Source organism: Eretmochelys imbricata, chromosome 3, assembly GCF_965152235.1.
Source record: "Eretmochelys imbricata isolate rEreImb1 chromosome 3, rEreImb1.hap1, whole genome shotgun sequence".
Taxonomy (NCBI): domain Eukaryota; kingdom Metazoa; phylum Chordata; order Testudines; family Cheloniidae; genus Eretmochelys; species Eretmochelys imbricata.
Genome location: NC_135574.1, coordinates 141353146 through 141368287, shown reverse-complemented (window position 1 = coordinate 141368287; position 15142 = coordinate 141353146). Strand labels below are relative to the sequence as shown.

The following is a 15142-nucleotide window of genomic DNA, read 5'->3' as shown; positions in this document are numbered from 1 at the left end:
CCTGGAAAGAGAAAATGAGAGAGACCAGATGCAATATTTGCCATCGTAACGGTAAGGTGTCTGGGAGGGAAGAGAAGTGTTATGTTCATTAGTGGTGACCAGAGCTGGGCGAATCACTGATTTTTTTAGTTCGCTGGCAGTTTCAAATCAAGGGGGAAGAAAGGTGATTTGGGTTGAACCAAAACGCCGAACAAAAAGTTGCAAATTGAAAACATCCATTTTGGATTAAATGAAACAGGTCGTTTGACCCAAAATGTTTTGTTTCTGGGCATTTTTAAAGGGCTCAATTCATAAAATGATCAGGAGACGCTGCCTATGTTGTAATGTTTAACCCCATCGTTAGGAACTCAGCAGGGGAATGGGAGATATAGGTTTGAATCTCCACGCTGGAGCAGGGATTGGAACCTAGGTTTCGCTCTTTCCAGGTGGGTACCCTAACCGCCCCACTCTAGAGACCATCGTGCTTGTTCCCATTGACTGCTCCGGTATGTTATACAAAGAGGAGCCGTTTCATCCCACCAGATTATGTATATTATTTCAATTCCAAATAAGGTTCATAGAATCGTAGAATATCAGAGTTGAAAGGAACCTCAGGAGGTCATCTAGTCCAACCCCCTGCTCAAAGCAGGACCAATCCCCAACTAAATCGTCCCAGCCAGGGCTTTGTCAAGCCTGACCTTAAAAACCTCTAAGGAAGGAGATTCCACCACCTCCCTAGGTAACGCATTCCAGTGCTTCACCACCCTCCTAGTGAAAAAGTTTTTCCTAATATCCAACCTAAACCTCCCCCACTGCAACTTGAGACCATTACTCCTTGTTCTGTCATCTGCTACCACTGAGAACAGTCTAGAGCCATCCTCTTTGGAACCCCCTTTCAGGTAGTTGAAAGCAGCTATCAAATCCCCACTCATTCTTCTCTTCCGCAGACTAAACAATCCCAGTTCCCTCAGCCTCTCCTCATAAGTCATGTGTTCCAGTCCCCTACTCATTTTTGTTGCCCTCTGCTGGATGTTTTCCAATTTTTCCACATCCTTCTTGTAGTGTGGGGCCCAAAAGTGGACACAGTACTCCAGATGAGGCCTCACCAATGTTGAATAGAGGCGAACGATCACATCCCTTGATTTGCTGGCAATGCTCCTACTTATACATCCCAAAATGCCATTGGCCTTCTTGGCAGCAAGGGCACACTGTTGACTCATATCCAGCTTCTTGTCCACTGTAACCCATAGGTCCTTTTCTGCAGGACTGCTGCCTAGCCATTCGGTCCCTAGTCTGTAGCGATGCATGGGATTCTTCCGTCCTAAGTGCAGGACTCTGCACTTGTCCTTGTTGAACCTCATCAGATTTCTTTTGGCCAAATCCTCTAATTTGTCTAGGTCCCTCTGTATCCTGTCCCTACTCTCCAGCATATCTACCTCTCCTCCCAGTTTAGTGTCATCTGCAAACTTGCTGAGAGTGCAATCCACGCCATCCTCCAGATCATTAATGAAGATATTGAACAAAACTGGCCCCAGGACTGGCCCTTGGGGCACTCCACTTGACACCAGCTGCCAACTAGACATGGAGCCATTGATCACTACCCGTTGAGCCCGACAATCTAGCCAGCTTTCTATCCACCTTATAGTTCATTCATCCAGCCCATACTTCTCTAAGTTGCTGGCAAGAATACTGTGAGTTTCCGAACACTGTTTAAGAAAAGATTCTTCCCCAACAGCAGAATGATTGAAATCTGGTCTCTCAGACTTGAGAACCAGAGCAGGAATCTGTCAAAAGCAGTATGAATGAATCGGGAAATGTCTTATGAGATGTAATGGCCTTGGTGTGACTTAAGATGGGGGCATTTCAGGAATTTCTAAGGCAGGGAATCACCAGCACAATAGACAGGGAGCAGCAGAGTAGGTGGCATTGGCAAGTCCACATGTAGACTGTGTTCCTTAGAACAGTGACTCTCAACCTTTCCAGATGACTGTACCACTTTCAGGAGCCTGATTTGTCTTGCGTACCCCCAAGTTTCACCTCACTTAAAAACTATTTGCTTACAAAATCAGACATAAAAATAAAAAAGTGTCACAGCTTGCTATTAATGAAAAATTGCTTACTTTCTCATTTTTACAATATAATTATAAATCAATTGGAATATGAATATTGTACTCACATTTCAGTGTATAGTTTATAGAGTGATATAAACAAGTCGTTGTCTGTATAAAATTTCAGTTTGCACTGACTTCACTAGTGCTTTTTATCTAGCTTGTCATAAAACTAGGCCAATATCTAGATGAGTTGATGTACTCCCTGGAAGACCTCTGCATGCCCCAGGTTGAAAATCACTGCCCTAAAGTAAAGCCGCAGATGTGAACTTGAAGGTAAGAAATGGTGAACTAACCTGTCCCTTTTCCTTTCTCTTCTCAAGGCTTATAACATTATGAAAGTAACACATGGAGCAGATCACAGCCTGGTGCAAGACCTTATGAAACTTAAGGAACAGTGTGAAGCTGGCATGTGAGCACAGTGAGGATGATCTCAGACTGGAAAACTAACATTCAGGGGAGAAGGAAAGCAAATCTTTTTTGTATTGACATTCTATGACCTGAGCCAAAGCCCTCTGAATTCATTGGAATGACTCCCATTGAGTTTGGTAGGCTTTGGATCAGGCCCTATTTCCTTTGCTAAAATGTTAAATGCTTATTAGCTTTGCTGTTCTACGGTGTAATTTTCCTCACTGAATTCAAATGTGGAGAAATACAGGCCATTTTGAGAGAGAGTCTACTCTCTGGGAAGCAAATAAGTCTTAGCAATTGATGTTCAAGTTACACGTTGGTAATAAAAATCATACCTGTATACAGAATGCTGCTGTGCACAAATCAGCATCTTCTTTGGCTGTTTATGAGGGGTTTAAATGGTCCCTCTCTATGTTTATTTTTTAATAAATAGGTTTGAAATAAAAGCCCAGTTTCAAATGGCTCTGGACATAGGAAGAGTTTGAAATCTAAAGTCAGACCCAGCCAGTACTTGTCTCACCATTCTGTTGGTTTCCTTCTCACACTCTAAACTGAGTTCTTCTTTCCAGGCTGCTCTTTATATGTAGAATGGCCTCTGAATCCCAGCTTGCCAAATCACCACCGTCCTCCGTGCTTATTCAAATCCCTCCTTAAGCCTGTATTTTTTCTGCCATGCCCACAATTTGTGAATTCATAATAAAAGAGTAAATATGTAGTTAGAGATCCTCATCTGTTGTAAATCCATGTAGCACCATTTAAGTCAATGGCTAATTGACTATGCAAGTTTATACCATCTGAGAATCTGGCCCCAGATACATAATCATATAGATATATAAAAAACATAAATTATTCCCTCCTCTTGATTTCCCAGCATATCTTGTCTCTGAAGGCCTGATTCAAAGCCCATGGAAGTCAATAGAAAGACTCCTGATGAGCGGAGTGAGTTTACCCTCTAGATTGTAAGCTCTTCAAGGCAGTACCTGTCTTTAGTTTGTGTCTTGAACGCGGCCCAGCACATGTATAGCACTTCCCGATAATATAACAATATCTATATTTTACAAATGTCTCCTGTCTTTATAATGGACTAAACTGACGCACTGGATCAGAACATGGCTACATTTAAAAATGTTTGAAATTCTGGTCTGAATTTTGCCCCCATCTCTGTTTTCTTTAAGGGACATCATTATGATTGTGGGGTTCCACAGTTCCAACTGTTTAAAAATGACCTCAGAGACCTCTCCAGATCAGTGATCCTTTTGCCTTCTGCTCTAGGTCCACATACACAGCTTTTAAGGGCTGTGCATGAAACTCCTTCAAGATCTGTGGCTGTGATACATGGTCAGTTACAGACCAAGGCAGAGCAAGAAGACTGTGGATTATCAATTTGCTGCCAGGCTGATTTATATATGGCCAGGGAAAATGAGGAGCACTGATCAAACTCACTGATAGTGCAGGAGCCATGCATTTTCAATGTGGGAAGGGAAGGAAGGAAAGGACCAATGTAATCCCACTCCTAGCAGCAGCCAGTAGGGAGGCAGGTGAGGGGGAGAAGTGCCCTTTCCCTTTCAACAGCCAGTAGTGGCTGGGATCAGGGGAGTCAGGAAAACAGAAGAGACCACTCCCTGCCAGTAGAAAACCAAGCAAAGGAAAACCTTTCCCTCCTTTCCATGTAAAAGAGAGGGAGGTGGAAAAGAGCTGAGGAGACGCTCTTCTCTGTGCCTTATAAAGTTACTGCAACCCCTCATTCTCCTAGATTGGAATTAATTGGACACACCTGATCTGAGCTGAGAGTGACTTTGCAAAAATCTCTCTGACTCTCTATGCAGGGTTCCAGCACCAGACATCAGATTGATCCAACAGACGAGCCCTGCATTCTCATACAGGGTCCCAGATTCTGAATATAAGACACTTTGTCGGGTCATCACAATGTTTTGGTATGGTGTGTGACAGGATCAGGCCAGATGGCTACAGGAGAGTGATAGAAGGCAGATATATTAGCCCCAGGTTAAGTAGGTCCCTTTTCCCTGGGTAAGATAACAGGGAAGGTTCCAGAACAATCAGGAACTTTCTGGAAACAAATAAGGCAGACAGGCTGATTAGAACACATGCAGCCAATCAAGAAGCTGCTAGAATCAATTAAGACAGGCAGGCTAATCAGGCACCTGGCTTTAAAAAGGAGCTCACTTCAGTTTGTGGTGTGCCTGCGAGGAGCTGGGAGCAAGAGGCGCAAGAAGCTGAAAGCGAGAAGGTATATGACTGGAAGACTGAGAAGTACAAGCATTATCGGACATCAGGAGGAAGGTCCTGTGGTAAGAATAAAGAAGGTGTTGGGAGGAGGCCATGGGGAAGTATTCCAGGGAGTTGTAGTTGTCACACAGCTGTTACAGGAGCCACTGTAGACAGCTGCAATCCACAGGGCCCTGGGCTGGAACCCAGAGTAGAGGGTGGGCCTGGGTTCCCCCCATCCCTCCCACTCCCTACCTGATACCGGAGGAGTTGACCTGGACTGTGGGTTCCACCAGAGGGGAAGGTCTCTGGCTTGTTCCCCGATCCACTAGGTGGATCAGCAGAGACTGTGGGGATTGTTCTTCTTCCTTTTCTGTATGCTGGCCAGTGGTGAGGCTAACTGAGTGATCGACAGATTTGAGCCATGAAAGTGGCCAAACTGAGGGCTGCCGTGAACCTCTGAGGCGAGCAAATCCGCCAATAAACGCAGGACCCACCAAGGCAGAGGAGGAACTTTGTCACAGATGGCTCTTTACCAAGTCATTCTATGATGAAGTGGCTTTTCTTAAAGGTTGAGCTGTACTGCCTTAGACCATAACTTCCAATTCAGACCTTGTGTGAGGTCAATGCAGTTACATTATGGAGAAACTTCACCCACTATCTCCATTTTTCTCTCACCAGTTGTATGTTCTTGTCCATGGGTGGGGTTAAGAACAGATACAGCTTCCTGGATTTCAGTGGAGTTGCACCTGCTTACACTAAGTCTGAATTTGAACTTTTTGATGCAGAGGCTAATAGGTTTCAGCCCGTGTTTCTGTTAGATATATTAGCTACTTGAGGACCTCTTGTGTTAACTGTTAACAATGTATTTAATTTCTAGAATAAACTGAGAAGTTTAACATCAAGGTAATTAAATACATCCAATGCGTACGTAGTAGCTCTCTTCTTTTTTCTTTCAGACAAAGGGTAAACATTTTCAAAAGCACCTAAGTCCCATTTTCAAAAGTGATTTAGGCACTTGGTCCACATTCCATTGTTTTTCAGTGACATTTAGGCTTCTAAATGCCCATGTCACTTTTGAAAATGGGACTTAGGAGCCCAAGTTATTAAGGTGCTTTAGAAAATGTTACCTTAGGTCTTTTCTGTAAGTCTGTCCTATCTAATGTTATGGGTCAAATCTGTCCCGTGCAAAGATCTGCTCAGCATGCAGAACAGTTTCTCAGGCTGATTCTCAGGCTGTCCTTGCCCAGATATAAATTAGAGCAGACGGGGGCTACTCTAACTTACAAGAGCTGGCTATGGTCCCTAAAGGAGCATATGCCAGCTGTAAACTGGCAGAGTGGAGATGTATTATGCCCTGCCTTAATACATCATTTCCTTCCCTGCAATACATCCTAGGCTGGGGGTTGGCAACTCTACCAGCTTTATACCAGCTGAGAATTCACAGCCTGGCAGGTGCAACAAGATTCTGTCCCCTTTGCACAACTGAGGCAGGACAAAGGGACCAGAGAGTCTGGCCCTATACATTTTGCTTTTCCGACAAATCATTCATTGTAAGCATACTTCAATACACTTATTTCACATTTCTTTAAGCAGCAACTACACTCCTTCCCTCCACCCACCCAAAATTATCTGCTGGTATGATTGCACGTCAGTGTGCAGAGAGTCATTTAGGACGTAAGGATGGTGCTGAATTAAGAGATCATTTCACATAGTGCTCACTGGGGGGAGAAGAGCATTTCTTGGAGAGCATGCATTCCATTTTCCCCAAGCTCGTCAGCAAGTCAGCTGTTATTGCCAGTGCTGCTGACTTTAATTTTTAACACAGAAACAAATGTTAACAAAGCCAAATATTTACGAGGAGCATTTAAACCGAAATAATTTCAAGGCTTTGAAAACATCACCTAAGGTGTGTCATTCTTCACTAATAATTTATTGTGGCTACTGTAGATGTGACTGTCATTTAATTAATCGATAGTCGTAAAGTCAGGTTTTTCACACCAGTAACCTGGCACCATTAGTTACTATGAGATGAGAGCACATTTAAAGCGAACATGAACACTCTGGGCATAATTTATAGGCATGGCACATGACTGCCAACGTTGGGAAAGTTCGCCTGTCAAGACGTTTGAATTTGTTCCAAAGTATGAAGCATCCACTTGCCCAGCAGTAATATTCAAAATGCAGAGCATTTCTGGAGTGCATAGCAGGACATGAGGCCACAGGCCAAGTTGCTTCAGCCTCCCAAGAAGTGCAATAATCCCCACTGAAATTCATAGTTTCGTGGGGTTTTATTACTATGATGAACAGGAAATTATATGGGGGAAAGGTCAGCCCCAGGCATTTAAGGGGATTAGTGACGGAGCAAGGGCATCACTGACAGCCAATCAGAAAAGTCCAGACGTACCCGGAGTTCAAGACCTATTTCATGGTTGTAAAGGGACACTGCCATGTTAAAAAGCACAGGGTGTTATATAAAAATGAGCCTTATCTGTGTTGCTAACACTTTATACGTGTAAAACTGAAAGGCTTGTGAGAGTCTTAGGGGTGAGCTGGCTATGTCTTATATAGTATGTGCTGGGTGAGTGCATTCCAGCTGTGATGCATTCACACTCATGTGCATTCTGCATATGCACCAACACTCCCCGTCTGTGTTCCAAGCCACTCCCATGCACCCTGGGACCACAGCCAGGCACGTGGGCACGTTTGATATTGTGGAGTGGCATGGAGTGGGGAGAGACCGCATTAGGCTGAATCTTTCACAGCAAAATGGCTAAGGAATAGGCTAAAAAAGTATTATGCTTACTGTGGAGCAGGCATGAAGGCATACGCTCCAGCACATGTGGGCCTAAACTAGAGCCCACTGAAAGCAATGGGAAGGTGCCCATTGACTTTAATAAGTTTTGAATCAGGCCCTAGGATCAGGATGACATCAGTACTCCTATACAGTCTATGCTCCATGCATTGTTCCAGCCACACTTCCTTACTGCAGGAATGTAGTCAGTGCTTTGCATTCCTTATTGTTTGTATAATGCTTACATGTCTCTCAGGTTGGACAATGAAAATAGCCCAGTTTTATGTGTTTTGTAGTCAGTTGCTGAGCAATTTCACTTTGAAGTTCACATGCACAGCACTAGAGTTACCAGCAAAACAAGGCAAGGCATGTTGTTGCTGTTGTTTTTCTTTCGCAGTTTCAATTCCAACCTATTTTCTTCAAACATATTTTCTGGCATATGAGTTTTCAGAGAGCTTGGAAAATTAGAAGGTGCAGTAACTTAAGTGAGCTAAAAAGATGCTGGCCAACAATTGAAATTTCAAATCAAGATAACTTTTAAAATCATTTGTAACTCAAAAACAGTTTGCATTTCCTTCAGTCTGCGGTGAACCTGCTAAGCAGGTGGACTACAGCTCCCATCAGCCCCCTCCCCACTGTATTTCCCTTTCCCCAGGTTAGGTAGGAGGAAGGACCGTCCTTAACCCAGGAAGTGACTGGGCAGTCTTGGGAAAGAGCAGGTGAATGGCTACCCAGGAGCTGCAGGAAGCTGGAAGCAGAGAGTAATCCCCAGGAACTATCTGCAGAGTCCTGCATGGCACAGGCTGTGACTGTCAGACGTCCCACCTAGGTGCAGGTTTGTGTTGGGGCTTCTGGGGCAGGGAGCCAGTGCAGAGGGATCCCAATGAGAGACACTGGCTAAGCGTGGCCTGGAAACTCCTTGACTGACTAGAGACTGGACTGCAGAAGGTGCTCTAGGGATTAGGCTTGAAGAGCCCTTACTCAGCTGAACAGCCTCAGGGGCCCAAACATGAACCGCTATTGCACACTTTGAACTCTAGCCGTTGAAGCCACAGTATCTAGGCTGTTTGCAACCGTTTAGTTTCCTGCCAGGCCTAGTAAAAGACCTTTTTCCGTAGCTATGTGTGTGGTAACTGGGACTCAGCCGGGGTAGTGAGGCCTGTGAGGCCCAGCTGCTGAAGCACCGACAGTCCTTGCCTCTGAGTTGCGATACAGCTGGTACCTTAGGCCTTTGGTGTACGCCAGCCTGAGCAGCTGTAATAATCACACATCTCTGTAGAAACTATCTTCTTTGACTTCAGAGTAAATGTGGCAATTTTCTGGCTAAGTCAATTTTCCAAGCCAAAGCTATTGGGGGATAGAGGGCTTCATGAAGGAAGCAGATTGAAGTGTGGAAAGCCTGCTTCCTTACTTTAATACCTAAGGTACTTCCGAATCTTTTCAAAAACCATGAAAATATTTCTAGTCACTTTAAGGTTTAAAACTAAATGTAGGGTTAAATTTTGACTTGGCAGCATTCCTTAAGTTAGTGCTTGAGCAGTGATATTAGAGAGCAGTTAAGGGAGTACAAAGTCACTGGAACTGATTTTTTGGAAGGTTGCATAGCACCAGCACATAGGAAAAAAATATGGGTGTGTTACTGCTTTGCCAAAGTGATTGACTGCAATTGAGGGAAATTTCTAACGATCAGAAGATGATTTATACTTTAAAATGTGTTGCTTTTTAAAGTCCAGTGCAGTGCATTTGATCCGGGTCCTCAGTTGGGTCAGTTCTGCTGATGGAGCAGTGTTATTCTTATTTTAAAAAATAGCTTGAGAGACCCAAATGGAGCACCACAACTCTGAGCAATTGATACTGGAATTTAAATGTGATGTCTGATGTTGTCTGCAGCTTGGGTACTTGTACAGTATTTAATGATTGTGAATTGGTTTTTGCCTCCAAAACCTTTCCCAGTGTTCTGCCCATTGTTTACTTCCAGCAGCTTCTCTGTTCTATGATGGATGTTTTTAAAAAAGCCAACTTCATTTAAACATGTTCATGCTTTTATACATTGCTTTTAAAAAGCATTTAAAAAGCATATAAAGCCATTCACAAAATACAAAGGGTATTTCCCTCTGCAATTTATTTGGATGAGTTTCTCATCAGTGGCACAGTCCAGTTTTTATGGAAGTTGTGCCCAATAAGAGGATTTATACTGGATTCCGAAATAATTCTCCCCCTGTACATGCGAAGGAAGAGGTGGCCTTCTGGTTAAGGCATAGAATGTGGAATTCTGGGGCAAATCACTTGGGGTTAGGTTGTGAATGGCCCCCGATGCATGCACAACGGGGCCCAGAAGGTAGTTCTAGTCACTGCTGATTCTTGGGAACACTTCTCTTCATTGCCAAAGAAGGAAAAAAGAAAGGAACAAGATGTGGCTCTAGATATGTTTAGAACCTATATGTAATCTAAAAACTTATTGATCTTGAGAGCTCAGAGAACTATTTGCAGGAAATTAATGTACCTATTGAATGTAGCCTGTTTTTCCAATGAAAGACATCTCTGAAGAGATGACAATTTCCACAAATGTTTTAATTGTTTGCATTTGCATGCTTTGTGCTAACATGTGGCATCCGATTGGCTGGACACAGACTGCAATGTCAGGTTTCAGAGTAGCAGCCGTGTTAGTCTGTATTCGCAAAAAGAAAAGGAGTACTTGTGGCACCTTAGAGACTAACAAATTTATTTGAGCATAAGCTTTCATGAGCTACAGCTCACTTCATTGGATGCATTCAGTGGAAAATACAGTGTGGAGATTTATATACACAGAGAACATGAAACAATGGGTGTTACCATACACACTGTAAGGAGAGTGATCACTTAAGATGAGCTAATACCAGCAGGAGAGCTGGGGGCGGGGGAAGAAAGCCTTTTGTAGCAATAAGCAAGGTGGGCCATTTCCACCTTGACAGGAACGTCTGAGGAACAGTGGGGGGACGGGGGGATGAATAAACATGGGGAAATAGTTTTACTTTGTGTAATGACCCGTCCACTCCCAGTCTCTATTCAAGCCTAAGTTAATTGTATCCAGTTTGCAAATTAATTTCAATGCAGCAGTCTCTCGTTGGAGTCTGTTTTTGAAGTTTTTTTGTTGAAGTATTGCCACTTTTAGGTCTGTAATCAAGTGACCAGAGAGAGATTGAAGTGTTCTCCAACTGGTTTTTGAATGTTATAATTCTTGACATCTGATTTGTGTCCATTTATTGCAATGTGTTTCGCTTTGAAAACTCAGTAGTCACAATTTGATATTCAGGGTGCTTTGACTGGACACACATAAAAGATGGAATGTTTGTGTTTTGTGGCTGGGTGAGCATAATGCTTAGACAGCAGACTTCTAGTGAAAACCTTCAATTAGAAATGTGAAATTCACTCCCCATTACTATTCCACAAAATCCACCATCAGGAGTTCAGGAATTTTCACTGACAGTAAGGTAGAGATCTTAGACCTCAGAGTGCTTTACAAAGGAGAGTATCATTACCCCTGACTTTAGAGATCATGAAAATGAGGCACAAAGAGATGAACTGGCTTACTCAACTGATCACCCAGTATCGTACTGTGATTAGAACCCAGCTCTCTGAACTACCAGTCCAGTGCCTTGTTCATTGGACCACAAAAAGGCCCAGAGCATCTGGACTGGCATCAGCAGCATGCTGGCCAATGCACTCTGGGAATTTAAGACCATCTGAATTAGTTACACAAGCATGATTAGGAAGATTTGTCACTGAGCAAAATAACTATCAGAAACTGGTCATAGGAAGGCACAAGGCTTCTGGGAAGGGCAAAACCGTGGCTGGCTGCCATGGTAATTTACCAAGTACCAAATGTTGCATATGGATATAAACCATGTACAGAGTCTGATTACAAAATGAATTGAAAGCTGTAAGTATATACAGGGGCTTAAGCTATATCCTAGTCAACACACATTCACTGGCTGTGGGATGAGTGAGATCACTTCATAGGTGTTTTTGCAGCTCTAATTAGAAGCATTATGTGATTGATTTATTTTTTTTAATAATTGTCTGCACCACTGAATTCTGGTTCCTATGGATCAGAGTTGAGACACATTAATGGCGCACTGTATAGATTCCTGAGCTGCCCTGGCCTATGCTGTGCCTGCTCTGTGGATAGAGGGCTTCATTCTCTATGGATGTCATTTCAACAAACCCCACAACTAAACGCCCAACACTCAGGCTGTAGCCAAGCCCAGCGGTGCTTAGGTCATTTGGCTCACTCTGAGCCCACACTAGACCAAGCCATTCCGCTTTTATGTCTCATCCGGGAGGCAGAATTGCAACTCCTTTGCCTTTGATGGGATGCTGAAGCCTCACGCTTGACTCATCCTCCTCTGACATTCAGGCTAAGGTGCCTGAATGAGGAATACCTTGGTTTAATAGGCTATACCTGCAGTTCAGACTGTCTTGTGAGAGCAAATACACAGGAAGTTAAGAAAAGAATATTGGTCAAACAAAATGATACTAAACTTGTCACCGCAAAAAGCACCACTCAGCAGGCCCCATGCCCCACTGACGGGATGTTGGTTAAGCCAGAGGAACTCCTTTCCTAGCAGAAAAGCCTTTTGCCAGTATCAAGTCTCAGACGTGCACTTGGGCACCACATCATTTCAGGCCAAACCCAGGTTAATCAAGTTTGAAATCCATTTGTTATGGCTCAGGTTTCTTTGTCCTTCCAAATAGATAGTCCTGCCTGTTACGTTCACCACATTCAAGCAGAGACATTAGATAAAAAACAAAATACTCTTTCAGAAAGGTTGTAATATAACAACCCCACTTTATTTCTTACAATCCAGAACCTTAGCACACAAGAGCCAAAAGCGGAGAGAGAAAGCAGACTGCTGCCTATGGCAGAGGGGTGCAGCACACCCCATCTTGTTCTAGGCGGGCCCTTTGCAGACTGACTGAGAAACAAGATCACATGCTTCCCTACAGAGCCCTCCAGCCTGCAAACAGGACCGGGAAACCCCATAAAACTTGCTGTGAGAGCTTGTAATTTTTACACAGTTTTCGATACACCACAGTGTCCAAGAAGGAAGCATCTTGTTTGTTTCTTGTCTGATTTTACAGAGTTGATCATCTTGAATAGTGTACTTAAACTGGGCTTTTGTGAAATGGCCACTACCAGTATACTGCAGATTTTTCTCTCCAAAAGCCACACCAATGTTTAAGATAGGAATCTGGTGTATCATATTTCCAGCTGTAGGTATCCAACACAATGATTCCTATTTATCCTCGTAACAGCGGGGTGTTATGCAATTAAGTCAAGCCTAGGTGACGCCCGTTGGTATTTCAGGGGCTGAGTACAACACCTTGGCCCAGTTTGTGAGCAACATGGTCAAATTCTAATGCTAGCATTCTTCAGAATGTTTGTAGGTTTTAATAAGGACCTTAGAGATTCCGCTCCCAAAGAGAGAGAATAATTTAGGCTTAGTAATTATGCCCCACACGGTCACTGCTCACATAGAGGAACCTAACAAGTTCTTTATAGCTCCCAGGAGACCAATTAACCTTCTTTTAAGTATATCTATATAAACATACACCAACACTTTCTCAGAAGTCACAGAACCTCCCTATCCCTGTTAATCAGATTCTGATGGGGAAGAACAAAAGGGCTCCAACAACCTGCCTGAAGTGCTGTTGAGCTCCGATGAGGCATGATTCAGAAAAGAACCCAGTTCACTCTCCCAGTGCTGTGTTTCTTCCGGAGGTTAAAGAAAGGGCTGGCAAAGGGGGAAGCATAGTTCACTTCCTCTGCTAAAAGAAGAGGGGGTGCTTCCCTGCCTCTACTTGGCTTGGGTAAGCCATGCTCTCCCCCTCCTCCTTGGCTAGCGCAAGGAGCGCTTGCTTTCCTGTTCCAATCTCTTTTAAGCACTGTTGGGTCTTCATTGTTGACAGTGGTAAAAATGGAGCAGAATCTGCTTTTTTTTCCAGTGGCTCTGACTCCCAATTCCCATAGGCAGCAAGTATGACGGTGGCATTTTCACATACCTCTCAGGGGAAAGCTGCACTTTAAATTGCACGTGGTTCCTCTTCACAAGTCCACTTGACTTTCAGAGTGTGGCAGTCGGTAACGGAGAGGGGATGGGAGGAGGAAATTAGCAAGGGCTCTCCTCTCCCGCTCTCTTTTCCCTGCCCTTTGTCTTCTACTGCCATCCCTCCTTGCTGGTTTACAATTAATGAACAGTTTAAAGCCTTCCCAGCACTGCTGCTCTCATAGACTTGTTGGTGTTGTGCTGGATGGCAGACAGGCTGCACTTCCTGGGGTGAATAGAAGCAAGAGGAGGCAATGGGCCTGATTCTTCTTTGCCTTGCAGCCATTTGAGCAAAGTGCATACGTAATGCTGCTAAATCAGCACCCCTGGCCCTCCCACCCCTGGCCTGTCCCTCACTCCACTGGCAGAGTTTTACAGCCATTTTGTACAGGAACATGAGCCAGATCCAAAGCTCTTTGAAGCTGATGGAGAAACTCTGACTCCCAGATCCTCAAAATGATTTAGGCTCCTAACTTCCTTTGAATTCCCCTTGTGAATCTAGCCCGAAATGACTTCATGAAGTGCTATGCAGTGGACAATCAGCCCCGATGTCCCTAGTAATGGCACAAAACTTAGAAGAGGATGGCACTTTGGGATCTGGAATTGCACTGGTGCAGAGGGTCTGTATTATTAAAAGGAGCAATCATTTACTGGTCATGCTTTTCTTTATATGCCTCTCTGTTAATCTAGTTTCTCCCCTTTGCCCATCTGACCTCCTACTCCCATTCAATTTCCGACTCAAAATTGCTTCAGGCTTTTAGAAAAGGAGAGGTACTGAGGCTACTGGGAGAGGCACTGTTTTTATCTTTGGTTTCCTGCTATTGGAAGCAAATCCCCATGTGGCATTAGGATCTTCTCACCAGTCTCAATCCTATAATGATGATCAAAATGCCATTACTGGGTAGTAATCTTCCCTTGAACGCTAACGGGACATATTGTAGACTGCAAGTAATTCTTTGTTCTCTGTGTTGCAAAGCAGTATTGTTTGTTTCTGAATAATCAGTGGCCAAAGGCAGCAATAAATAATAATAATAAAGTCAATGTAAAGAGAAGATACAAAGCAATATTTTTTGCCTCTTATCAAGTGTTTCTGTGGGGATTCTCATTGAATTTTTGGAAAAACATAGACATGATCTGAATTTGTAAATTTTTTTGACCCATTGTGTAGAGTGGCAGCTCAATATGGAGATTAAGAGGGTCGGAAAACACTCCTTAAAGCCCCCAGTGGAAGATCTCCCTATGCAATGGAACATTACGGGAAATGCTGCCTGGTTTTAGGATCTGACTGAATTAGGTTGGGCTGTTAATAATCAGTGAGGGATAGATCTTTGCTTTATGAGTGGCAATAAGGCTGGTTAATAAAAATGCCTAACGTTAGATGGACATTGTCCAAGTTAATCTCATCACAGTCTCAACAATTTCCATGCAGTCGCTGTAGTGTCATGGTGAAGCATTCAGGTCATGTAGGTTGTTCTCTTTGAGGTTTGAGTCTCATGCTTTGCCACAGTTGATACCTCCAATTTTTTGTTCTCTGGTGA

General features: G+C 43.6%; 1 protein-coding gene across 3 annotated transcripts in view; it reads left to right on the top strand.

Annotated features, from left to right (window-relative positions):
- SMYD3 (SET and MYND domain containing 3) overlaps positions 1–3208 on the top strand; it is a 657545-nt gene extending 654337 nt beyond the window's left edge. For all 3 annotated transcript variants that reach the window (XM_077811879.1, XM_077811878.1, XM_077811880.1), the window contains one exon: positions 2411–3208. In XM_077811879.1, coding sequence (XP_077668005.1) covers positions 2411–2503 — 93 coding nt within the window. In that variant the 3' untranslated portion in view covers positions 2504–3208. The remainder of the gene's footprint in view (positions 1–2410) is intronic.
- Positions 3209–15142: the final 11934 nt, after the last annotated feature.